This window comes from Aquarana catesbeiana, linkage group LG12 (assembly GCF_042186555.1).
Source record: "Aquarana catesbeiana isolate 2022-GZ linkage group LG12, ASM4218655v1, whole genome shotgun sequence".
In the NCBI taxonomy this organism is placed as follows: Eukaryota; Metazoa; Chordata; class Amphibia; order Anura; family Ranidae; genus Aquarana; species Aquarana catesbeiana.
The window spans coordinates 225,760,250-225,781,053 of NC_133335.1; the positions used below are offsets into that span (position 1 = coordinate 225,760,250).

The 20,804-nt window shown below is 43.3% G+C and overlaps 1 protein-coding gene across 1 annotated transcript in view; it reads left to right on the forward strand.

Annotated features, from left to right (window-relative positions):
* Window positions 1–20,804, forward strand: part of ABCC3 (ATP binding cassette subfamily C member 3) — a 124,107-nt gene that overhangs the window by 83,918 nt on the left and 19,385 nt on the right. The window contains exons 14-24 of the mRNA XM_073606799.1: window positions 3,764–3,851; window positions 5,889–5,955; window positions 8,823–8,949; window positions 9,218–9,394; window positions 10,865–11,032; window positions 11,233–11,416; window positions 14,196–14,301; window positions 14,766–14,919; window positions 17,040–17,247; window positions 17,378–17,688; window positions 18,969–19,168. Coding sequence (XP_073462900.1) covers window positions 3,764–3,851; window positions 5,889–5,955; window positions 8,823–8,949; window positions 9,218–9,394; window positions 10,865–11,032; window positions 11,233–11,416; window positions 14,196–14,301; window positions 14,766–14,919; window positions 17,040–17,247; window positions 17,378–17,688; window positions 18,969–19,168 — 1,790 coding nt within the window. The remainder of the gene's footprint in view (window positions 1–3,763; window positions 3,852–5,888; window positions 5,956–8,822; window positions 8,950–9,217; window positions 9,395–10,864; window positions 11,033–11,232; window positions 11,417–14,195; window positions 14,302–14,765; window positions 14,920–17,039; window positions 17,248–17,377; window positions 17,689–18,968; window positions 19,169–20,804) is intronic.

Genomic DNA, 20,804 nt, shown 5'->3' on the forward strand with positions numbered 1-20,804 from the left:
AGGTTTCAGGTCAGGTTTCCATAGCAACGGCAGTGTTAGAGGAAGTTGCCGCCCCTTCCCAGAAGGCATTGCAAACAGGAAATGATGCGATGGCCCGCGGCCAGGGAGGAGGAAGTGAAAAATGAATACAGCAGATATGCAGTAGGTGCTGAGAAAAAAAATAAAAAAATATCCAATTCGTTTACAGTGCACAGTTTAGTGAGGGATGCTGAAGAGTTGTAAAAGTGGGTGGAACTCCACTTTAAGGTTCCTAAGAGCACAGTGGCCTCCATAATCCTTAAATGGAAGACGTTTGGGACGACCAGAACCCTTTCTAGAGCTGGCTGTCCGGCCAAACTGAGCTATCGGGGGAGAAGAGCCTTGGTGAGAGAGGTAAAGAAGAACCCAAAGATCACTGTGGCTGAGCTTCAGAGATGCAGTCGGGAGATGGAAGAAAGTTGTAGAAAGTCAACCATCACTGCAGCCCTCCACCAGTTGGGGCTTTATGGCAGAGTGGCCCGACGGAAGCCTCTCCTCAGTGCAAGACACATGAAAGCCCGCATGGAGTTTTCTAAAAAAAACACCTGAAGGACTCCAGGATGATGAGAAATAAGATTCTCTGGTCTGATGAGACCAAGATAGAACTTTTTGGCCTCAATTCTAAGCAGTATGTGTGGAGAAAACCAGGCACTGCTCATCACCTGTCCAATACAGTCCCAACAGTGAAGCATGGTGGTGGCAGCATCATGCTGTGGGGGTGTTTTTCAGCTGCAGGGACAGGACGACTGGTTGCAATCGAGGGAAAGATGAATGAGGCCAAGTACAGACATATCCTGGATGAAAACCTTCTCCAGAGTGCTCAGGACCTCAGACTGGGCCGAAGGTTTACCTTCCAACAAGACAATGACCCTAAGCACACAGCTAGAATAACGAAGAAGTGGCTTCACAACAACTCCATGACTGTTCTTGAATGGCCCAGCCAGAGCCCTGACTTAAACCCAATTGAGCATCTCTGGAGAGACCTAAAAATGGCTGTCCACCAACGTTTACCATCCAACCTGAGAGAACTGGAGAGGATCTGCAAGGAGGAATGGCAGAGGATCCCCAAATCCAGGTGTAAAAAAACTTATTGCATCTTTCCCAAAAAGACTCTGTATTAGATCAAAAGGGAGCTTCTACTAAATACTGAGCAAACGGTCTGAATACTTAGGACCATGTGATATTTCAGTTTTTCTTTTTTAATAAATCTGCAAATTGTCAAGAATTCCGTGTTTTTCTGTCAATATGGGGTGCTGTGTGTACATTAATGAGGAAAAAAATGAACTTAAATGATTTTAGCAAATGGCTGCAATATAACAAAGAGTGAAAAATTTAAGGGGGTCTGAATACTTTCCGTCCCCACTGTATGTTTTTAGTACAAGAGGTATAAATAGAACCACTCAAGTTTGACTCTGACTAAGCTACTGATGGAGTGAAATGCATAAGCGGATGAGCCCATTTCCTGTATTGAATAGATAAACTCATCTTGGACTCTTAAAAGTTGAACAGGCTCCATTTCTACCTCTTGTACTTCAATTTTCAGCTGGTCATCTACTGCTTGGAGCTGGCATCCTGCTGTCGGCGGAGTGGGGATATATCCATATATATAAGCCTAGAGTGGAGTACCTGGGATTGTATGCATTTTACCATGTGATACAGCAATGCGCAGTAACACACAACAGTTTTTACGGTGCAATGTGGTTCCATTCATTTAGATCGAGTACATATATAAGAGGTGCTAGGATCTCCTATTTTGAGTGTCCAATCATGTGCATGAACAAATTATTAGTTGGGCTGAATTGCTACTATCAGGTTGTTTCTATCAAAAAACAAATGAAAGAGGAAGTGCTGAGGGAAATCCAGAAGATAACAGAAAGGGTGCAACGCCAATGAAGATCAAGTGCAGAATAATTTATTAGGAGATGAGCAAGATAAGATAAGATGACGTGTTTTGGTGGTTCACAAAATCCCCCTTTATCAGGGCTGGTATGTTAAGGCCTTCAGGAATGTTTGGACTCTAAGGTTTGAGAGTGTTTGTATAATTCACATCCAATGGTGCTTCACGCTGTATCACCCACTGGTGCTAATTGTTACAGTCAGGGGTCAGGCTTGGAGACCAGTAGTTATAGTGGTAGAGAGGCTCCCACTCTCTATCTGGATAAGTACACCTTGGCGGATGATGTGGGTTCACCCGCGGTGGGGGTCTAAGCACTAACCAATATTCACCAGAGATCCTGATTTCCTGATTTTCACATCCAATATTAGTGTTAGGACCAAGATCTGAACCCACAACCTCTGCTGTGTCCAGCAATAGCTCTCCTTGCTGAGCCAGTTGAGATGCCGGACAACATCCTGTCTGAACACTTGAGTAATCTTGCCTTTTACCTTGTGAACCTTGAACTCTTTGCTCCTCCCATGAACTTCGTATTTTAACCACACCTTTGCACTTCCTGTTTGCCAGATTATTGTGCTCTCGCCAGCCACTATCTTGCTCCTTTGCGCACCTGCTGTTGCCCTCTTCAATTTCACTTGTTACCGACCTTTGGCTTGTTCCTCAACTATGCTTCTGCTTGATCCCAACCTGCAACCACTTGTTACCTACCATTGGCTTGTTTACTGACTATGCTTCTGCTTGATCCCTACCTGCTACTGGATCCTGGCTTGCTCACCTCCTGGGGAGGCGATCCTAAAAACCGCAACCTGCTACTAACACATAGCAAAACCCATCTCCACCATCTTAGGCTCTGGTGAATGCTGGTTGATGCTTGAACTCCGAACCCCAGGTGAGCTCACATCATCCACCAAGGTAACTTGTTTGTGTACTTATAAAGCTGGTCAGTGGGAGCCTCTCTACTGCTATAGCTATTGGTCTTCGAGCCTGAGCCCTGACTATAACAATTACCATCAGTGGGTGATACAGCGTGAAGCACCATTGGATGTGAAATCTACTAACACTCTCAAACCTTCTAGTCCAAACATTCTTGAAGGACATAGCATATAACCCTAATGAAGGATTTTGTGAACCCCCAAAACATACTGGCTTTCTTATCTTGTTGATCTAGTAATAAAATATTCTGGACTCTACCTCCTTTGGTGTAGCACCCATACAGGTATTCACTAAATTCATTTAGGTGGATCAGTGCTGCATGGTACAAAATACAGCCCTGGGCTGGGCCAATGGGCAGGCAATAGGGGAAAGAACTGGGTACTTCAGCAGCTGGAATTGGGTGCAAAAAAGGGCAGGACTTGCAAACTAAGTAGTTCACAGTACATGGGAGGGGGGTGAGCTTTGGCTTTCATCTTGGGGACCTTGACCCAGTACGAACTCTGCAGGTCCAGTTTTTAGTCAGTTGCCATTTGAAACGAATTGACCTAAGTGGGCTAATACATTGTATTAGCCCACTTATGTCTGAAAGGGGTCTTAGCCTGGATTTTGGATGATGAATGGATGTGCACCCATTAATTTCCCATCATGCAATACAAGCATGAGCATGCAAACCAGCTTCACCTGAGCATACATGTCCATGTAGTGGTAAAACATTTCCAACCAACCCCAGTCACAGGTCTCTTGGATGAAATGGTGCCAAATATTAAATGCTGAAATGATTCAATCCACCAATTACCTCTGCTTCTGACAACCACTAAAGGGTCTGCTCCTCCCCACATCTATAACCAGCAGTCATGAAACGTCCATGGCCTGCTCACTAACTATTATGAACATCGCTCGTTTTATATTCTGCCGCAGGCTAGCGTCTCCATAAAAAGAATTCAGAATTTCCTGGCCAATGATGAGCTGGACCCCGATGCCGTGAACAAGGATAAGACTCTTCCTGGTAAGTTATCTTGTTTCCTGCACCTCAAAGGGCAAGCCGTCCTATGATAGAGTGGGAAGTACAATGTGTTATCAGTGGGGTGATATTAGTAGGACATCAACTGGAGAGCCACTGAACACCAATCATGGGACACTATTCCTTCCACTGATGCCATTGATGGGACACTATTCTGTCTACTGACACCAATGATGGGGCACTATTCCTCCCACTGACAACAATGATGGGGCACTATTCCTTCTACTGACACCAGTGATGGGGCACTATTTCTTCCACTGACACCAATGATGGGGCACTATTCCTTCTATTGACACCAATGATGGGGAACTATTCCTTCCCCTGATACCAAAGATGGGCATTGTTTACTCCCATTGACGCCAAGGCATTTTCGACTTCACTAGCCACAGTCTGGCCCCCTAAAGTCTTAAACTATAGGCAAAACTTTTTTTTTTTATTTTGGACAGAGCAAGGGAGGGTTACAACCCCTGTCAGATTTTTTTTTTTTTGCCATCCGTGTCCCACTGAAGATAAATCCCTGTAAATCAAGGGAATTTCTTGGGGACCCCCAGGACCCCCAGGTCACCAGAACTAGTGTCCCCGTTGGAAGATTTCCCCTCTATTACTTTTCTGGGGACAACCCAAACATTGGGTAATTTCTTTTACTTTCCCTTTCGATGATGATGGTAAACATGACAAATAGAGAGGATGAATCTCCTTAACAGGGAACCAGACAGCAATAAAAACTGGCAGGTGTTCTAATCCCTCTCCACTCTATCCAAAACGAAATAAAAAAGTTTTGCCTTTAGTTATACTTTAAAGCGTAGTTTTCCGCCCACCCTTTCAAAAAATTAAAAGCCAGCAGCTACACATACTGTAGCTGCTGACTTTTAATATTAGGACACTTACCTGTCCTGGAGTCCAGCGATGTTGGCACCGCAGCTGATGTTGGCACCGCAGCTGATTTTGGCACCGCAGCTGATGCTAACATCAGCTGTAGGGTGCTGCCGCCGCCATTGCCTGTAAGGGAACCGACAGTGAAGCATTGCGACTTCATGGCTGAGTCTCTACTGCGCATGTACCAAGCGTGGCTGCGCTCTCTTACAGGCCCAGCGGGGGGGGGGGGCTTGTGCCGGACCTCTAAAGTACCTCGCTGCGGCGAGCTCTGGTGGAAGTGAGGACAGGGTACCTGTCAAAAACAGGCACTGGGGGGGGGGAGACAGATGAGCGGAAGTTCCACTTTTGGGTGGAACTCCGCTTTAAGGACAGTAAACTGGCCCTTTGTTTAGAAAGTTTGGAAACCCCTGCTATAGAGTCAATCCAGTAAGAAAAATTACATTGGAATGATTTTTGCACCACCTAGTGTTGGCTCTGCACATTACAAGCAAAGGAATTTATACCTTTTTATTTATAACAGTGTTAATTTTGGCAGCAGATTTCAATTTAGTTTTAGTCTTAGTCTTAGGACTAAAATGGCATTTTAGTTTTAGTCCCATTTTAGTCTTCGGCAATTGTTTTAGTTTTAGTCGTATTTAGTCGACTAAATCTCCAGGACATTTTAGTCGACTAAAACTAATTTTAGTCGTCTAAAATCTAATGGGAGCAAATTAAATTGTAATGCATTAGTGAGCATTTCTCTACAATTTCCAAACTCATTATGTACTGCTGGAGTGAAAAATCTCATATGTTATTATTTAAGCTATTGAGGTATGAACATGCACTACGGACCAGTGTTGATTTCTAAGTCAAATTTTAATTTAGTTTTAGTCTTCGTCTTTTGACTAAAATTGCATTTTAGTTTTAGTCCCATTTTAGTCTTGTGACTGAAATGCCATTTTAGGTTTAGTTGTATTTTAGTCATCTCAGTTGTTTTAGTTGTATTTTAGTCATCTCAGTTGTTTTAGTTGTATTTTAGTCGACTAAAATAGTATTCATTTAGCCGACTAAAATGTTTTAGTTGACAAAATTAACACTGATTTATAAGCCAAAATAACAAAGGAAATGCAGTCAAAGCAAACTAGCTTTTCTTTGTGTCATTGCCAGGAAATGCCATCACGGTGCACAATGGGACATTCAGCTGGGCGAGAAGCAGCGAACCGGTTCTAGATAAGTAAGAATATTAATAATCATAGAAATTACACAAATGCATCTTCTTTCTTTTCCTTGTTTATGTAATATTATAACTGTGGCCAATTTGTGTGCTTTTTGAACCTTTGTAATGATTTCCAGGTCCAGAACAGAATAATGTGCTCGTGGACTCTCATCTTCTGCTTCCTTTCTTAGAATCCTTGTGACATCAGAAGGAAGAAGATCATTACCAGAACACAATGACTATAGTTCAGCCCCGTGTCTATAATAGAGTATCCAGGCAGTGTGTAGGAAATAATGAGGATGGAGGAGTATGTGTATAAGGCAGATATGACTTCCTGAACCCATTACCTATGACTCCTGGCCTTTCTGGGTGTTGTTGCTCCCGGTAGCCTCATAGTAGGTGCTCAGTTTCTGCTTCACTTTCCTTATTACACACAAAGTGTGGTTGATTTACTAAAACTGGAGGGTGCAAAATCTGGTGCAGCTCTACATGGCAGCCAATCGGCTTCTAACTTCAGCTTGTTCAATTAAGCTTTGACAAAAAAAAAAAACTGGAAGCGGATTGGCTGCCATGCACAGCTGCACCAGATTTTGCACTCTCCAGTTTTAGTAAATCAACTAGACACAAAAAATTGTTTAGTTTTGTTTTGATTCGGGTATTTACATAAATTAATTTAGTTAATTTTGTTTTCAGAATTCGTTTCATTTATTAGAATCGATTCAAATTTTTCGACGTGCATTCAAATTTGAATTGAGCTCCATTCAAATTCTATTTGAATCAAATGCCATTTGAAAATGAATGTATTCTATTCAAGATTTGATTTTTGGAAGATGGGTATATTCTTTCTATTCTGTTCTATTCTATTCTTCTATTTTCTATTATATTCTATTCTATTCAAAGTTATATTGTTATATTTTTTCTATCCTATTCTTTTCTATTGTTTGTTCTATTCTATTCTTTTCTATTCTAATTTATTCTATTTGAAATTTGACAGATTATATTCTTTCTATTCTATTGTTTTTTTTTTCTCTATTCTATTCTTGTAAATTCTATTCTTTTAGTTTTGAATTTAAATCTATTCTATTTGAAATTAAAATTTCAGAAGATGCTTATATTCTTTCTATGTTATTCTACTCTGTTTTTTGTTTCTATTCTATTCTCTTTCTAATCTTTTTATTCTGTTCTTTTATTTTCTATTCTATTTTGTTTTGTTTTACTCCTATTCTTTTATTTTATATTCTATCCCTTTTTCTCTATTCTATTTTTTCTACTCTATTATTTTTTATTCTGTTCTGTTTTACTCTATTCTATTCTATTCTATTTTATTCTATTCTATTATTTTCTATTTTATTCCTTTATTTTCTAGTCTATTTTATTCTCTTCAGAAATTCAAATTCGATTTGAAAACTATTCAAATTCGGTTAGAAAAGTAATTAAATTCGGAAAATCGAATACATCCGAATTTCCAATTACAAAATATTCATCCGAATTTCAATTCAAAACTAAACGAACTGCACGTGTCTAGAATCAACCGTACAGAGACCGGAAAAATACAAACCCCTGTTTTATCCAGTTTGCCAATTGTAACCCTCAGACAATGAAATATGAACAAAGCATATCCCTCTATAGTGTTTACTTTTTCTCAATTAGGAGCAGAAAGTGTCATTTCTGTCTGCTGTTCCCTTCCTCTGCTATCAGCATGAGTCATTTCTGACACGTTTTCCTGACACCAAGAGAAAAATTGTGACATGGGAGGGACCTCCAGCACACAGCCTGGGGCTGACAGCCCCAGCTCTGTTCCTGTCTGAAGCGGAGAGGGTCCCTTCCCTCCAATCAGCTCTCAGAGCTCTCCCCATGGCAGCTCAAGGACAAAAAACATGAAATGCTTACCAGACATCCATGGCCCTCCTATTTAAAGAGTGGCCATAAGCACTTGAGTGATTAAGCCCAATAATGTCAAGGAAAGGCATGTTCCCGTCCTACTCGGCTCATGCAATAAAGAAGTACAAGAACAGACCAAGCCTCATAGTGCAGAAAAAGAAATAAAATGTGTTTTATTAAAAATAAATCTGTGCACTCACATCAAATAAAATTGATACCAGCATGTCACAAAAGACTGCAGCATAAATCGATCCCACACTCGATCCTTCCAGCCAGCGGCTGCTATGCGTGATGAGGTCACCTTAGACACCTTCCTACACATTTCGTCATGTGTTTGATGTTGTCAGGGGCATGTACCCTAACATGCAGTGTGCTGCGTGTTCTGATAGAGGTTGTAGCACCACACAGTTTTACTTGCCTTTATTGTACAAGCCAACCAATGTCCCAATGTTCCAGTGTTCCTCCATCCAGGACCGCCTTTCACGTAGATTTGTCTCAGGAAGAGCTTAACACATGGGACACATCTGTGTGGAAAACCGTTTTTGGTGGAAGAACGTTGGGACATTGGTTGTCTCAAAAGGCCCAGATGGTCTACAATTGTTTTAACTTGGGAACCTTTCCCCTGGGCACCAATGATGATACATTTTTTAGAGTCACTCTTTAAGCTCTTCCTGATAATCCCCTTGGTGTAGAATTCAGGGTGGCAAAGCAGCTTAGATGGGTATGAGACACATCTGCATGGTAGGTAGTCCTTGACAGAGGAACATTGGAATATTAGTTGACATAAAAAAGTCCAATAGGTCTACAGTTTCATTACTTTGGGCAGCAATGATGAAACATTTTTTGGAGACACTTTCTAAGCTCTTCCTGATTATCTCCTCAGCGTAGAATCCAGGGCAGCAAAGAAGCTTGTTGTATTTTTCTGATTATGTTATTACACATATGCAAGACATTGGTCATTTCTGGTGTATTACTTTCACTCTGATCCTTTGACTCTTCCACAGCATCAATTTACTGGTCCCCACCGGCTCACTGGTTGCTATAGTTGGTCACGTCGGCTGTGGAAAGTCCTCTCTGGTGTCGGCTCTCCTTGGAGAAACCGAGAAGTTGGAAGGGGATGTCTCCATCAGGGTTGGTAGGATTCTTGTCTATATTTGTTTCCAATGTTTTATTATAATCCAGATCTTGGAAGAAGACACATTTTTGTCAGGGAAATATATGTCTTCCCTAGTACTTTATATTTGGACAAAGATCAGAAGCTCTTCCCCTCCTCCAGCCTTGACACTCATTACAACCCCAGTCCTGAACGCCAGATATTTGGCGTCTCGGCATCTTTGCACAGTTACTGACTTAATAGTTCTCATTGATCATTTTCTTGTTTGTATCCTTTTGTTTTTAGGGTTCTGTTGCATACGTCCCCCAGCAAGCCTGGATACAGAATTCCACCCTGAAGGACAACATTCTGTTTGGCCGGCCAGATAGTGAGAACAACTACAAGAAGGTTCTGGAAGCATGTGCCCTGGTCACGGACTTGGAGGTGCTGCCAGGAGGAGACCAGACTGAGATTGGCGAGAAGGTAATTTTATCTCCTCTGTCATGAGCTGCTCACTTTTGCAGGAGGAATAATGTACAAGAAAATAAAATGTCTTGAAAGAAAAGAAAATATTGAGCCCGATTTTCATGGCACTTTGTATTTGTGGGTTGAGAAACCAACGCCCAGTGGTCTTCAGGTAGCACGGGTCTCTCAACACTGAAAACAAGTGTTAAAAAGGTGTACCCCCCACACCCTATGACCCCCTACTCTTACATGTGCTGTTTCCCAGTACACTAACTAAATGATGATAAAGGGTCAGCCGCACAAGCTGAAAGGTAAACTCTGCTACGGGACAACACTAGAAGCAACAGGCTAAAATAAAGTCTGCAAAGACCAAGAACCTGTTTTCCTACAATAGCTTGAGATGCCTGGAGTCCTGCTTGCTATGTAAATTGCGGACCAGCTATAATAGATGCTAGGAGTAGAGCCTGAACAACTGTGCATAACTAAGGTATGTCTGGAGTTCAGCTTTAATTGTGTCACAATATCAACTACTCCCAACCCTAAAACTTAACCTAACCCCTTAACTAAAGTCGTATGATAAAAGCATATCCCAAGAACTTAAATGTTATATATTGCAGCTCCTAAGATGTGGTGGCTGCATTCAGTTTCCTTTTTTTTAGGCTTTTTTTTCCCCTTTATTTTCACCTGGTTATCCTGCCAGTAACATACTTCATATCTTAGGTGAGATTGCTCACCTACTGTACCTAGAGGAAGAGGGTTGTTTCCCTAGAATAGGAAGTGTATAGGACAACAGAACTCCACCTTCTCTTCTCCATAAAATTGAGGAGAGGTGTTCTGTTGTACACACACAGATAGCCAGGAACAATATAATTGATAGGAGTCAGCACAGAAATTTTTTAGCTCAGACTATATTTCTGGCAGGTTTAATAGGTAACGTATTTTTAGTATACAGTTGTTATAAAATAGTGAGTATTTAGTATAAAATGTGTAAAAACAACAAAAAGAAAGTGATGTGATGCCTCCTCACTGTCTGCTTTAACCCCATTTTTGCACACAAACGCCACAACCGCCTGAATTTGTCATGTTCGGGGGGCTTGCCTCCCACCGATCGCTACATGTTGGGTAGGCTTTGCTACTCACACAAAGAGCAGCATTGTGACCGTGCCATGTAAACACCCCCATATGCTGCCTATTGCAGCTTAAGGGGCGAACGGCAAAAACACAGCTCAACCGCACATTTTTACCGCCCTCCCCTACCCCAATCTAACATCTAAATGAAGCCTAAAACTGAACATCAGGCAAATAGCCAAATGCAAAGTTGGAATACATAAATGTTTACTGTTCACCTACCAACAGACTATTCAGACTCCTGTTCAGCCAATCTTGTGATAGACGCACCACTGCCAAATCACTAACATTGCTCATCTATCTCCTGGTTTGGCATTACTGCTCCCCGCTGAAAATATTTTCCTCCCTCTAACATTGCAGGGTATTAACCTGTCCGGGGGCCAGAAGCAGAGAGTCAGCTTGGCTCGGGCTGTCTACAGCAATTCCGATGTCTATCTTTTGGATGACCCCCTCTCTGCCGTGGACGCTCACGTCGCTAAGCACATCTTTGACAATGTCATTGGACCTGATGGACTGCTGCGAGGGAAGGCGAGTACAAATTAAGACATGTCTTTCTGATCTGTGATTACCGTATTGGCCAACTGGGCAGCTGCCCAAGGATGCATGGCCCAGGGGCCACACTTAGAAACTGCTTTCTCTTTTTCTATCATTAGCTATAAGACTATTTTGGAGCCAAATTCAAATGTTTAGTAATTTGACATAAATTTCCTGGTGTTTGTCGCTCGCAGACTCGGGTCCTGGTCACTCACGGTATCAGTTTCCTGCCACAAGTCGATCACATTGTGGTCATTGTGGACGGGAGGGTGTCCGAAACGGGATCCTATCAGGAACTGATGAAGCAAAATGGAGCTTTTGCCGAATTCCTGCGGAACTACGCCTTTGACGATGATGTGGAAGAGGAAGAGCCGACCAGTAAATGCCACATAATTCTCTCGTTATTTTGTTTCATTATTTTGTTTTATTATTATATTATATAATTTTTTTTTCTGTTTTTTTTTTTTTTTTTACAAACCATTTTAAAGAATACCGCTGGATGGGTATACGTAGCTGCACTTCACACACAAACACTAATGCCCCGTACACACGGTCTGACATTGATCGGACATTCCGGCAACAAAATCCTAGGACGGATGTTGGCTCAAACTTGTCTTGCATACACACGGTCACACAAAGTTGTCGGAAAATCCGATCATTCTGAACGCGGTGACGTAAAACACGTACGTCGGGACTATAAACGGGGCAGTAGCCAATAGCTTTCACCTCTTTATTTATTCTGAGCATGCGTGGCACTTTGTGCGTCGGATTTGTGTACACACGATGGGAAATTCCGACAACGGATTTTGTTGTCGGAAAATTTTATAGCCTGCTCTCAAACTTTGTGTGTCGGAAAATCCGATGGAAAAAGTCTGATGGAGCCTACACACGGTTGGAATTTCCGACAACACGCTCCGATCGCACATTTTCCGTCGGAAAATCCGACCGTGTGTACGGGGAATTGGGCTCCATTCACACTATGCAGGTGCGATGGAGCACGCGCCATTTTTCCCTGCCTAGTTCAGCCCATTTATTTTATTGAGCTGCCCTAAGCACGATAAACATGTACCTGGGGCTACATTTACACTGTATGTCAGGAACGCGCGAAAAATCACGCGCTTTCCCAACACACACACAGAAACACCCTGCTCTTTAGCAGGTGGGTGGGGTGCCATTAATTCTTAATGGCACCCCCACCCATCTGCTAATGTGCGCACCACAACACATGCCACATCACTATGTGTTTCAGCGCAGCACAATTTTGCAAGAGTCAGGGACTTCTTCTGCTTGTTTCTCATGTGCAGGGCAGCACGTTAAGATCGACAGCCTGGCCTTGCACACATGTGCTCCATCGCACCTGTATGGTCTGAACGTGGCCTGACTCTTTCCCCAAAAATTGCACCTTACTGAATGACATGGTGCTGTGGTATCATGCACCTTGTGCACACATTTTAGCAGATGCATGAGGGTGAGGGTGAGAGCTCTAGATGGCAGCCTAAAAATGCCTAATATGTAAAAAAAATTCTGACTATTTTTGATTATTTCTTATTGACAGAATTACTAGTAAAAGACAATTTCCATAGCAAGCAGGACTCCAGGCATTTAATTGCAGGAAAACGGGTTCTTGGTCTTTGCAGTCTTTCTTTCTTTTCAGTGTTTTCTTTCTATTAGCCTGTTGCTTCTTGTGTTGTCGGAAAAGCAGATGGGGCTCTCTGCTTCTAGAGGCCTCCATGCGCAAGGGGCCTTATAGTTGCAGGAATACAAGGCATTCATGGTGCTACAAATATGCATGTACACACACACACATGCAAACACCTTCTATCCTTTTGTAGCAAATGCACTAGTCTATATGCAATAGGGATACACTAAGGGGTGTATTTATAGAAAACTTGAATAGTTGTTCATCCATTAATACTAAATTCATTCCATGTGAATGTGGCAAAATGTAATGTTTCTCTGCAATTCAAATGTATGAAAGTGGAAAATTATGGATTGTTGCCACTAGATGGCGCTTGGGAAGGATACTTTCCTATGATGGCGCTATCTTGTGGCCCCAATGCAGTTTTTCGTGCAGGCCAAATGTACATGGCGCTTCGATGGATGAACGGCTTTTCAAATGTTTTGATAAACTCGCCCCTAAAAGTCGCTTAGCTTCTGTTATACCTGGTTTGCAATTTCTGTAGCAAGCAGGGCTACAAGTATTTCAAGAAATTGAAGGAAAATTGTTATTTTTTTTTAGCCTGTAGCTTCTACTGTTTTCCTCTGGCAGAGTTCCCCTTTCAGCTTGTGCTGCTGGCCTTTTATATTGGAAAGTTTGGTAGCCATTCCTACGTGGATGTAGCCCTTTCAAATTGGGTTCCTACATCAGTTTTTATGAGGGATGCAATCTGTCTACAAGCTTTAGATGGCAGCCTAAAATGCCAAAGTTCAAAAATGTATTGTTGATCTAATTGACAGAACTACCTGTAAAAGTCACGTAGCCTCTGTTATAGCTGGTTCACAATTTCTGTAGCAAGCAGGACTCCAGGCATTTCAAACAATTGCAGTTTTCTTTCTTCTAGTCTGTTGCTTCTAGTGTTGTCTCTTAGCAGAGTTCCCTTTTCATCTTTTGTTGCTGACCTTTTATCTTGAAAATTTTGGTAGCCATTCCCACATGAGTGCAATCCTCTCAAATCGGGTTCCTACATCAGTTCATATGAGGGATGCAATTTGTCTATAGGCTCCTGGTGGCAGCCTAAAATGCCATAGGCCAAATACGTTAAAGGTTCCGGGTATTGTTGATTCTTATTGACAGAACTGCAGTTAAGCTTAGGGCCAGTGTTTGACAGGAGCTCTTCTAAAACAATGACCACAATCAAAAATGTCTACCTTTCTGGCCAATAGTTTGTTGCCGGCTTATACCACAATAGTATCTATATTGAAGGACAGCAAAATGTTCTCACAAGGAAACTGATGTTTGTTAACCCCTTCACTTTAAGTGGGTAATAATGCCTGGGAGGCGGCTCTATGTGATCACTGATGACAGGTCCACTTTAAATATTGTCAATGTCTTATCATTCTGCAAATTTTATTCCTTATGTTAATGGAAGTCTGACATTTGTCCCTGTTCCCCATCCACCATATTTAACTTTTCTTCTGATTTGTTTCTTCTGCCCAGTCCTGGATGAGGAAGAGGTGTTACTGGCGGAGGAGACGCTGAGCAATCACACCGACCTGGTAGACAATGAGCCCATCGCCAACGAGGCCCGCAAAAAGTTCATCAGGTTAGTATGGTCGGTGTGAATGATCGGTGTGATATGTGTGAATGATCAGTATGAAAGTTTGGTGCGGTGTGTGAATGATCAGTGTAAATGATTGGGCAATTTGTGAATGATCAGTGTGTGTGTTTGGGGTGAATGATCAGTGTAATGTGTGAAAGATCAGTGTAACTGACCATTGTGATCTATGTGAATGATAAATGTGACTGGTCAGTGTGATGTGTGAATGATTGGTGCAGCGTGTGAATGATCAGTATGTGTGTGGGTGAATGAATGGTGTGTCTGGGGTGAATGATCGGTCTGATGGGTGTAAATGAACAGTGAATGGTCAGTGTGATCTGTGTGTGATATGTGAGAATGATTGGTGTGAATGACCAGTGTGACGTGTGTGAATGATCGAATTTTGGGTCCCATGCCTTTGTGGTGTGTTATGATTTACTCCATTAGGTGACTCTTTTCGTGTCCACCAGGCAAATCAGCGTCCTGTCATCGGACTCGGAGCCGACGCCGCACGCCATGTCCACGCGGAGGAGGGTCTGTGAGAGGAAGACGTCTGAGACGGCTGCAGTGAAGAAACCGCCGATGGAAAAACTCATCCAGACAGAGACCACCGAGACGGGGAGGGTGTGTGAAATGTACTAAACTTCAGTCTTAAAGCTGAACTCCGACCTTCCCTTCCGTATTGCACAGTTGTACAGGATCATCTCCTGGACTGAAATAGCTTATTCTAATTGGAAGGGTTGGGCCCTCTGTCAGGTTTTCAATGCTCTGTGTGTCCCTGCTGGGGAGATTCACCCTCTCTGTTTGTACTGGTGACCATTTTCTGTGACAAAAAAAATGATGATAGATGCTAAACTTTGAGTTGTCACCAGAACAGGAATAAATGGTCATTGCAAAGAGATTAATTTCCAAAAAACCTGATAGCTTTAGATATACTCCAAAGAGAAGCTGTTACTAATTAATCCTTTTACTGCCACCACCATACATACTAGGGGGGGAGAGGGCGGTGGGCATTTGGGGGCTTGTAAATCTGACAACTCAGCTGTCAGATGAAAGAGATTAGGTAGCTGAGCAGCCACCAGATCTCTTTCACATACCTCTGTTACTACCGGTATCACCCCAATAGGGTTGTGGGGAGGGAGATCAGCGAATGTCCCTCACTGATCTCCCCTTCCTGTTACTGACCCGGAAGCGATGTGTAAAACATCACTTCCGGGTCCTGGTGTCGCTTCCCCCAGCTCCATTAATTTCACTCAATAAAGAGAACTTGTCACGGTAAAATGCATCACATGTCACATAGCACACTTATTGTCCCCTTGATGAAAAAAAATAAATAATAATTAGTTAAAAAAAATGTTTAAATGTAAAAAGTGTATTAAAATAAAATCTCTGTCCAGAACTGTACTGCCTTTCAAGCTCTGCTGTGTGCACTGGTAGGATGGTATGGAACACTGCAATGGCGGTCCGTAGGTCACTGCTATAGTGGAAAAGGGGTGGAAGAGGACAATATGCACACATACTGTGTGTGTGTGTGTGGGGGGGGGGGGGGGGGGGTGATAGTGAAGGGGGCAGTGGACATTGCTGTGGGCAGGACCAACCCCATAGCAGTATCTTCTACCACCCTTCACCCCCCCCCCCCCCCAACCCTGCATTCTGAGTGTAATGCACTCCTGAACCTTGCATTTAGAGCATAACGCAAGCCTTAACCCTGCATTCTGAGCGTAATGCACTCCTGATCCATGCATTCTGAGCGTAATACACTCCTGATCCCTGCGTTCTGAGCGTAAAGCACTCCTGATCCCTGCGTTCTGAGCGTAACGCACTCCTGATCCTTGCGTTCTGGGCATAACGCACTCCTGATCCCTGCGTTCTGAGCGTAACGCACTCCTGATCCCTGCGTTCTGAGCGTAACGCACTCCTGATCCCTGCGTTCTGAGCGTAACGCACTCCTGATCCCTGCGTTCTGAGCCTAACGCACTCCTGATCCCTGCGTTCTGAGCCTAACGCACTCCTGATCCCTGCATTCTGAGCCTAACGCACTCCTGATCCCTGCATTCTGAGCCTAACGCACTGCTGATCCCTGCATTCTGAGCCTAACGCACTCCTGATCCCTGCATTCTGAGCCTAACGCACTCCTAAACCTTGCACTCTCTTGTAATACTTATTTTATTTTTGTGTCCACAAGCACACTGCATTTGCAATCTACGTTTGGGGTTAACAATGTATCATCACCCGCAGTAGATCACAAAGGCAGTGCGTTTTGAACATGGTGCAGGAAACACACATGGAACATGCCTTTCTGGCGACATGTTCTGGTGTGAACCAGCCGTAACAACAGGACACTGTGCCTGGTGATCTTTCACTACATCAGTGTTGTTCAAGTAAATCTTTATCTCTCTAAAGTTGCCTACCCCTGCTCTAGGGTGTTTATTTTCAGAAAAAATATAATGTAATGGGGGCTTTACATAATCTTCAGGCCTAAAATGATTGTTAATGCATGCATTCGCGTGCCTGTTTAGGCAAAAGAATAATATTCATTTCATTGCCATTTCCAAAGCTAGGCATTTCACTCTGCTGCCAGATCCGTGCTGTAGAGCAAACTGAGACGATGTAGAATCAGCGTTTACATTACATTTACATTATGCTTGAACATCATGGCTGAGTAATGTGCAATAGAAAGCGGCCTTGGGGGGTCTTTTATTTTTTATGAATATGACTTTCAATTACTTTATTTTTTGTTTTAGGTGAAGATGACAGTATTCTGGCAATATACTAAAGCAGTTGGCATCCCAGTTTCTCTATTTATTTGCTTCCTATACTGCTGCCAGAATGCCTCCGCCATTGGGGCCAACGTGTGGCTCAGTGACTGGACTAGTGAGACCATAATCAACGGGACACAGCAAAATACGCAGATGCGAGTTGGCGTTTATGCAGCCCTTGGATTGTTACAAGGTGATGTATTGATGTGAATGCAAATTTTTAATATAATATCTCTCAATGAATAGTGGTGAACGTCTGTATGTACCAAGATCCCCACTCTTCTGAACATTGACCTGTGACCGCTTTCCACTTCACTGTACAGGTCTGCTGGTGATGGTGTCCTCCTTTACGTTGGCCATGGCGGGTATTGGTGCTGCCCGAAAGCTGCATGAGGCTCTCCTGGACAATAAGATGCACACACCGCAATCCTTCTACGATACGACGCCGATTGGACGCATCATTAACCGGTTCTCCAAAGACATATATGTGATTGATGAAGTCATCCCCCCAACCATCCTCATGTTTTTGGCGACATTTTTCACGTCTTTGTCCACCATGATTGTGATTGTGTCCAGTACGCCACTCTTTGCCGTTGTCATTATACCACTGGCATTTGTCTACGTATTTGTACAGGTGAGTGAAATATACTAAGAGGAACTAAAGATCCTATCACTGGACCCCCAAGTATCAGTGTGTCATTGTTCTGGGACCCCAAGTGTCAGGGTGTCATTATTTTGGGACCCCCAAGTGTCAGTGTGTCATTGTTCTGGGACCCCCAAGTGTTATGGCCCGTACACAGGGTCGGATTTTCCGATGGAAAATGTCCGATCGGAGCATGTTGTCGGAAATTCCGACCGTGTGTGGGCTCCATCGGACATTTTCCATCGGATTTTCCGACACACAAAGTTGGAGAGCAGGAGATAAAATTTTCCGACAACAAAATCCGTTGTCGGAAATTCCAACCGTGTGTACACAAATCCGACGGACAAAGTGCCACGCATGCTCAGAATAAATAAAGAGATGAAAGCTATTGGCCACTGCCCCGTTTATAGTCCCGACGTACGTGTTTTACGTCACCGCGTTTAGAACGATCGGATTTTCCGACAACTTTGTGTGACCGTGTGTATGCAAGACAAGTTTGAGCCAACATCCGTCGGAAAAAATCCTAGGATTTTGTTGTCGGAATGTCCGAACAAAGTCCGACCGTGTGTACGCCCTATTAGTGTGTTGTCGTACGGGGACCCCCAAGTGTCAGTGTGTCATTGTTCTGGACCCCCAAGTGTCACTGCCATTGTTCTGGGACCCCCCATGTGTCAGTGTGTCAATGTTCTGGGCCCCCCCCAAGTGTCAGTGTGTCAATATTCTGGGGCCCCCCCAAGTGTCAGTGTGTCATTGTTCTGGGACCCCCCAAGTGTCAGTGTGTCATTGTTCTGGAGCCCCCGTGTGTCATTGTACTGGGACCCCCCAAGTGTCAGTATGTCATTGTTCTGGGACCCCATGTGTCATTGTTCTGGGACCCCCCAAGTGTCAGTGTGTCAATGTTCTGGGGCCCCCCAAGTGTCAGTGTGTTATTGTTCTGGGACCCCCCAAGTGTCAGTGTGTCAATGTTCTGGGACCCCCCAAGTGTCAGTGTGTCATTGTTCTGGGCCCCCCCCCCCCGTGTGTGTCCTTGTCCTGGGACCCCCCAAATGTCAGTATGTCATTGTTCTGGGACCCCCAAGTGTCAGTATGTCATTGTCCTGGGACCCCTCAAGTGTCAGTGTGTCAATGTTCTGGGGCCCCCGAGTGTCAGTGTGTCATTGTACTGGGACCCCCCAAGTGTCAGTGTATCATTTATAGTATTGTTTTTGCATACATATTTTATTGTATTGTACAATATGAAATGTTCAGCCAATGTCCTCTCCCAATCACAGAGGTTCTATGTAGCTACTTCCCGGCAATTAAAGCGTCTGGAGTCAGTCAGCAGGTCCCCCATATATTCCCATTTCTCAGAGACCATCACGGGTGCCAGTATCATCAGGGCCTATGGGAGGCAAACCAGTTTCATCCAATTCAGTGACAACAAGGTGGATGAAAACCAAAAGAGCTACTACCCGGGCATAGTGTCCAACAGGTGAGAGATCCAGGATTTGGATTATTAAATTGTTTCTTCTGCTAATTTTTTTGTACTTAAATTTCCCTCCTCCATATTTTTATTTAATTTTATAATTTTTTTGCTATTCTTGTGACTTCTCTCTTTCTATATAAAATTTTTGCTTTGCTGCTTTAGCCTCTTCTGTCTCTTGCTCTCGGGGGTGAGGGAACTGTCATCTCTGCCTCTTCTCTTCCTGCAGTTTGCTCTGTCGGATTAAACCTCTCCGTCCCCTTTCACACTCCAATCAGGTAAAACCTCATGCCATGCTGTGCCTTAAAGGGGCCTTAACCTCACCTACATATCCGTTCCCCCTTTAGAAAACTTTTATCACAAGTGCTGATGTAGCAGGCTTGACCTTCATGTAAACCGGACGGTGGATTGTTGTTTTTTTATTTTATTTATTTTTGTTTACTTTGACAGATTTCAATCTCCACCTCCCAACTGCTTAAGCCGCTCCTTTCAAATATTATTATAGATGGTTTAGGATAGGATCTCCAAACTTTCTAAGCAAAGGGCCAGTTTCGTTTCCTTCAGGCGGGCCAGTGCGAGTAGAAAATGCCCCGGGGTCAGTCCTCCATCATTGGTTCTAATGGGAGGAATAGAGCCCCATTGTTGATATCAATGAGAAGAATAATGCTCCATTGATGGTTTTAGGAGGGGGAATGATGCCCCATCGTTGGTGTCAGTTAGTGGAATAGTGCCCCAAGGGCCAGATAAAGGCAAGCAAAGGGGATCATTGGGAAGGGTTTCCCCAGCTGGGGGTCAGGGGGTGCCCTTCATGGTTTCTTGCACCGAAGCCCTAAAGGTTCTAGTTAACCCTCTGTTGAGAATATGAAACTCATTTTCAGTGTTGCTCTTCATGGTCTTGTATGCTGTAGGAAGTGTCAACCAGCTGAATGTATTTTGGTGCTCTGTAGTTGCCAAGAAAATTCTCATTCATCCTTGAATGCTTTCCAGGCAATTTTTCTGGCTCCACTAACAGATCTTCCAACCGCTTGTCATTGATAATGTATGTAAGTAGAACTGTAGGAAATAGTTTTTTTTATTTTTTTATTTTGGATAGAGTAAGGGAGGGTTAGAACCTGGGTTAAAAATTTTTTCCCCATTTGTGTGCCATTGGGGAGATTTCCCTTCACTTCCTGTCTCATAGCCAAACAGAAAGTGAGAGGAAATACTTGAAAAATAAGGGAATTCCTTGGGGTCCCCCAGGTCACCAGAACTAGCGTTCCCATTGAAAGATTTCCCTGCTATTACTTTTCTGTGGACAACCCAAAATTTGGGATTTTCTTTTACTTTCTCTTTCAATGATAATGGTAAACGGGACAAATAGAGAGGGTGAATCTCCCTAATGGGGACAGACAGCAATACAGCTGACAGGTGTTCTAATTCTCCTCCACTCTGTCCAAAATTTAAAAAACAAAAAATTATGCTTTAACCTCTTGGCGCCGGCACCTCCCAGCCCTTTAAGGGGCTATATATACCAGGAGGTGGGGCAGGGTTTGTGATCATATGACCACCGTGATTGGCTGTCACATGATCATAATGCTCCTGATCGCAAGTAAAGATCGGGAGCTGTCCATTATCCGCCAGTAACTGTGCCGAGAGCGCACACGAC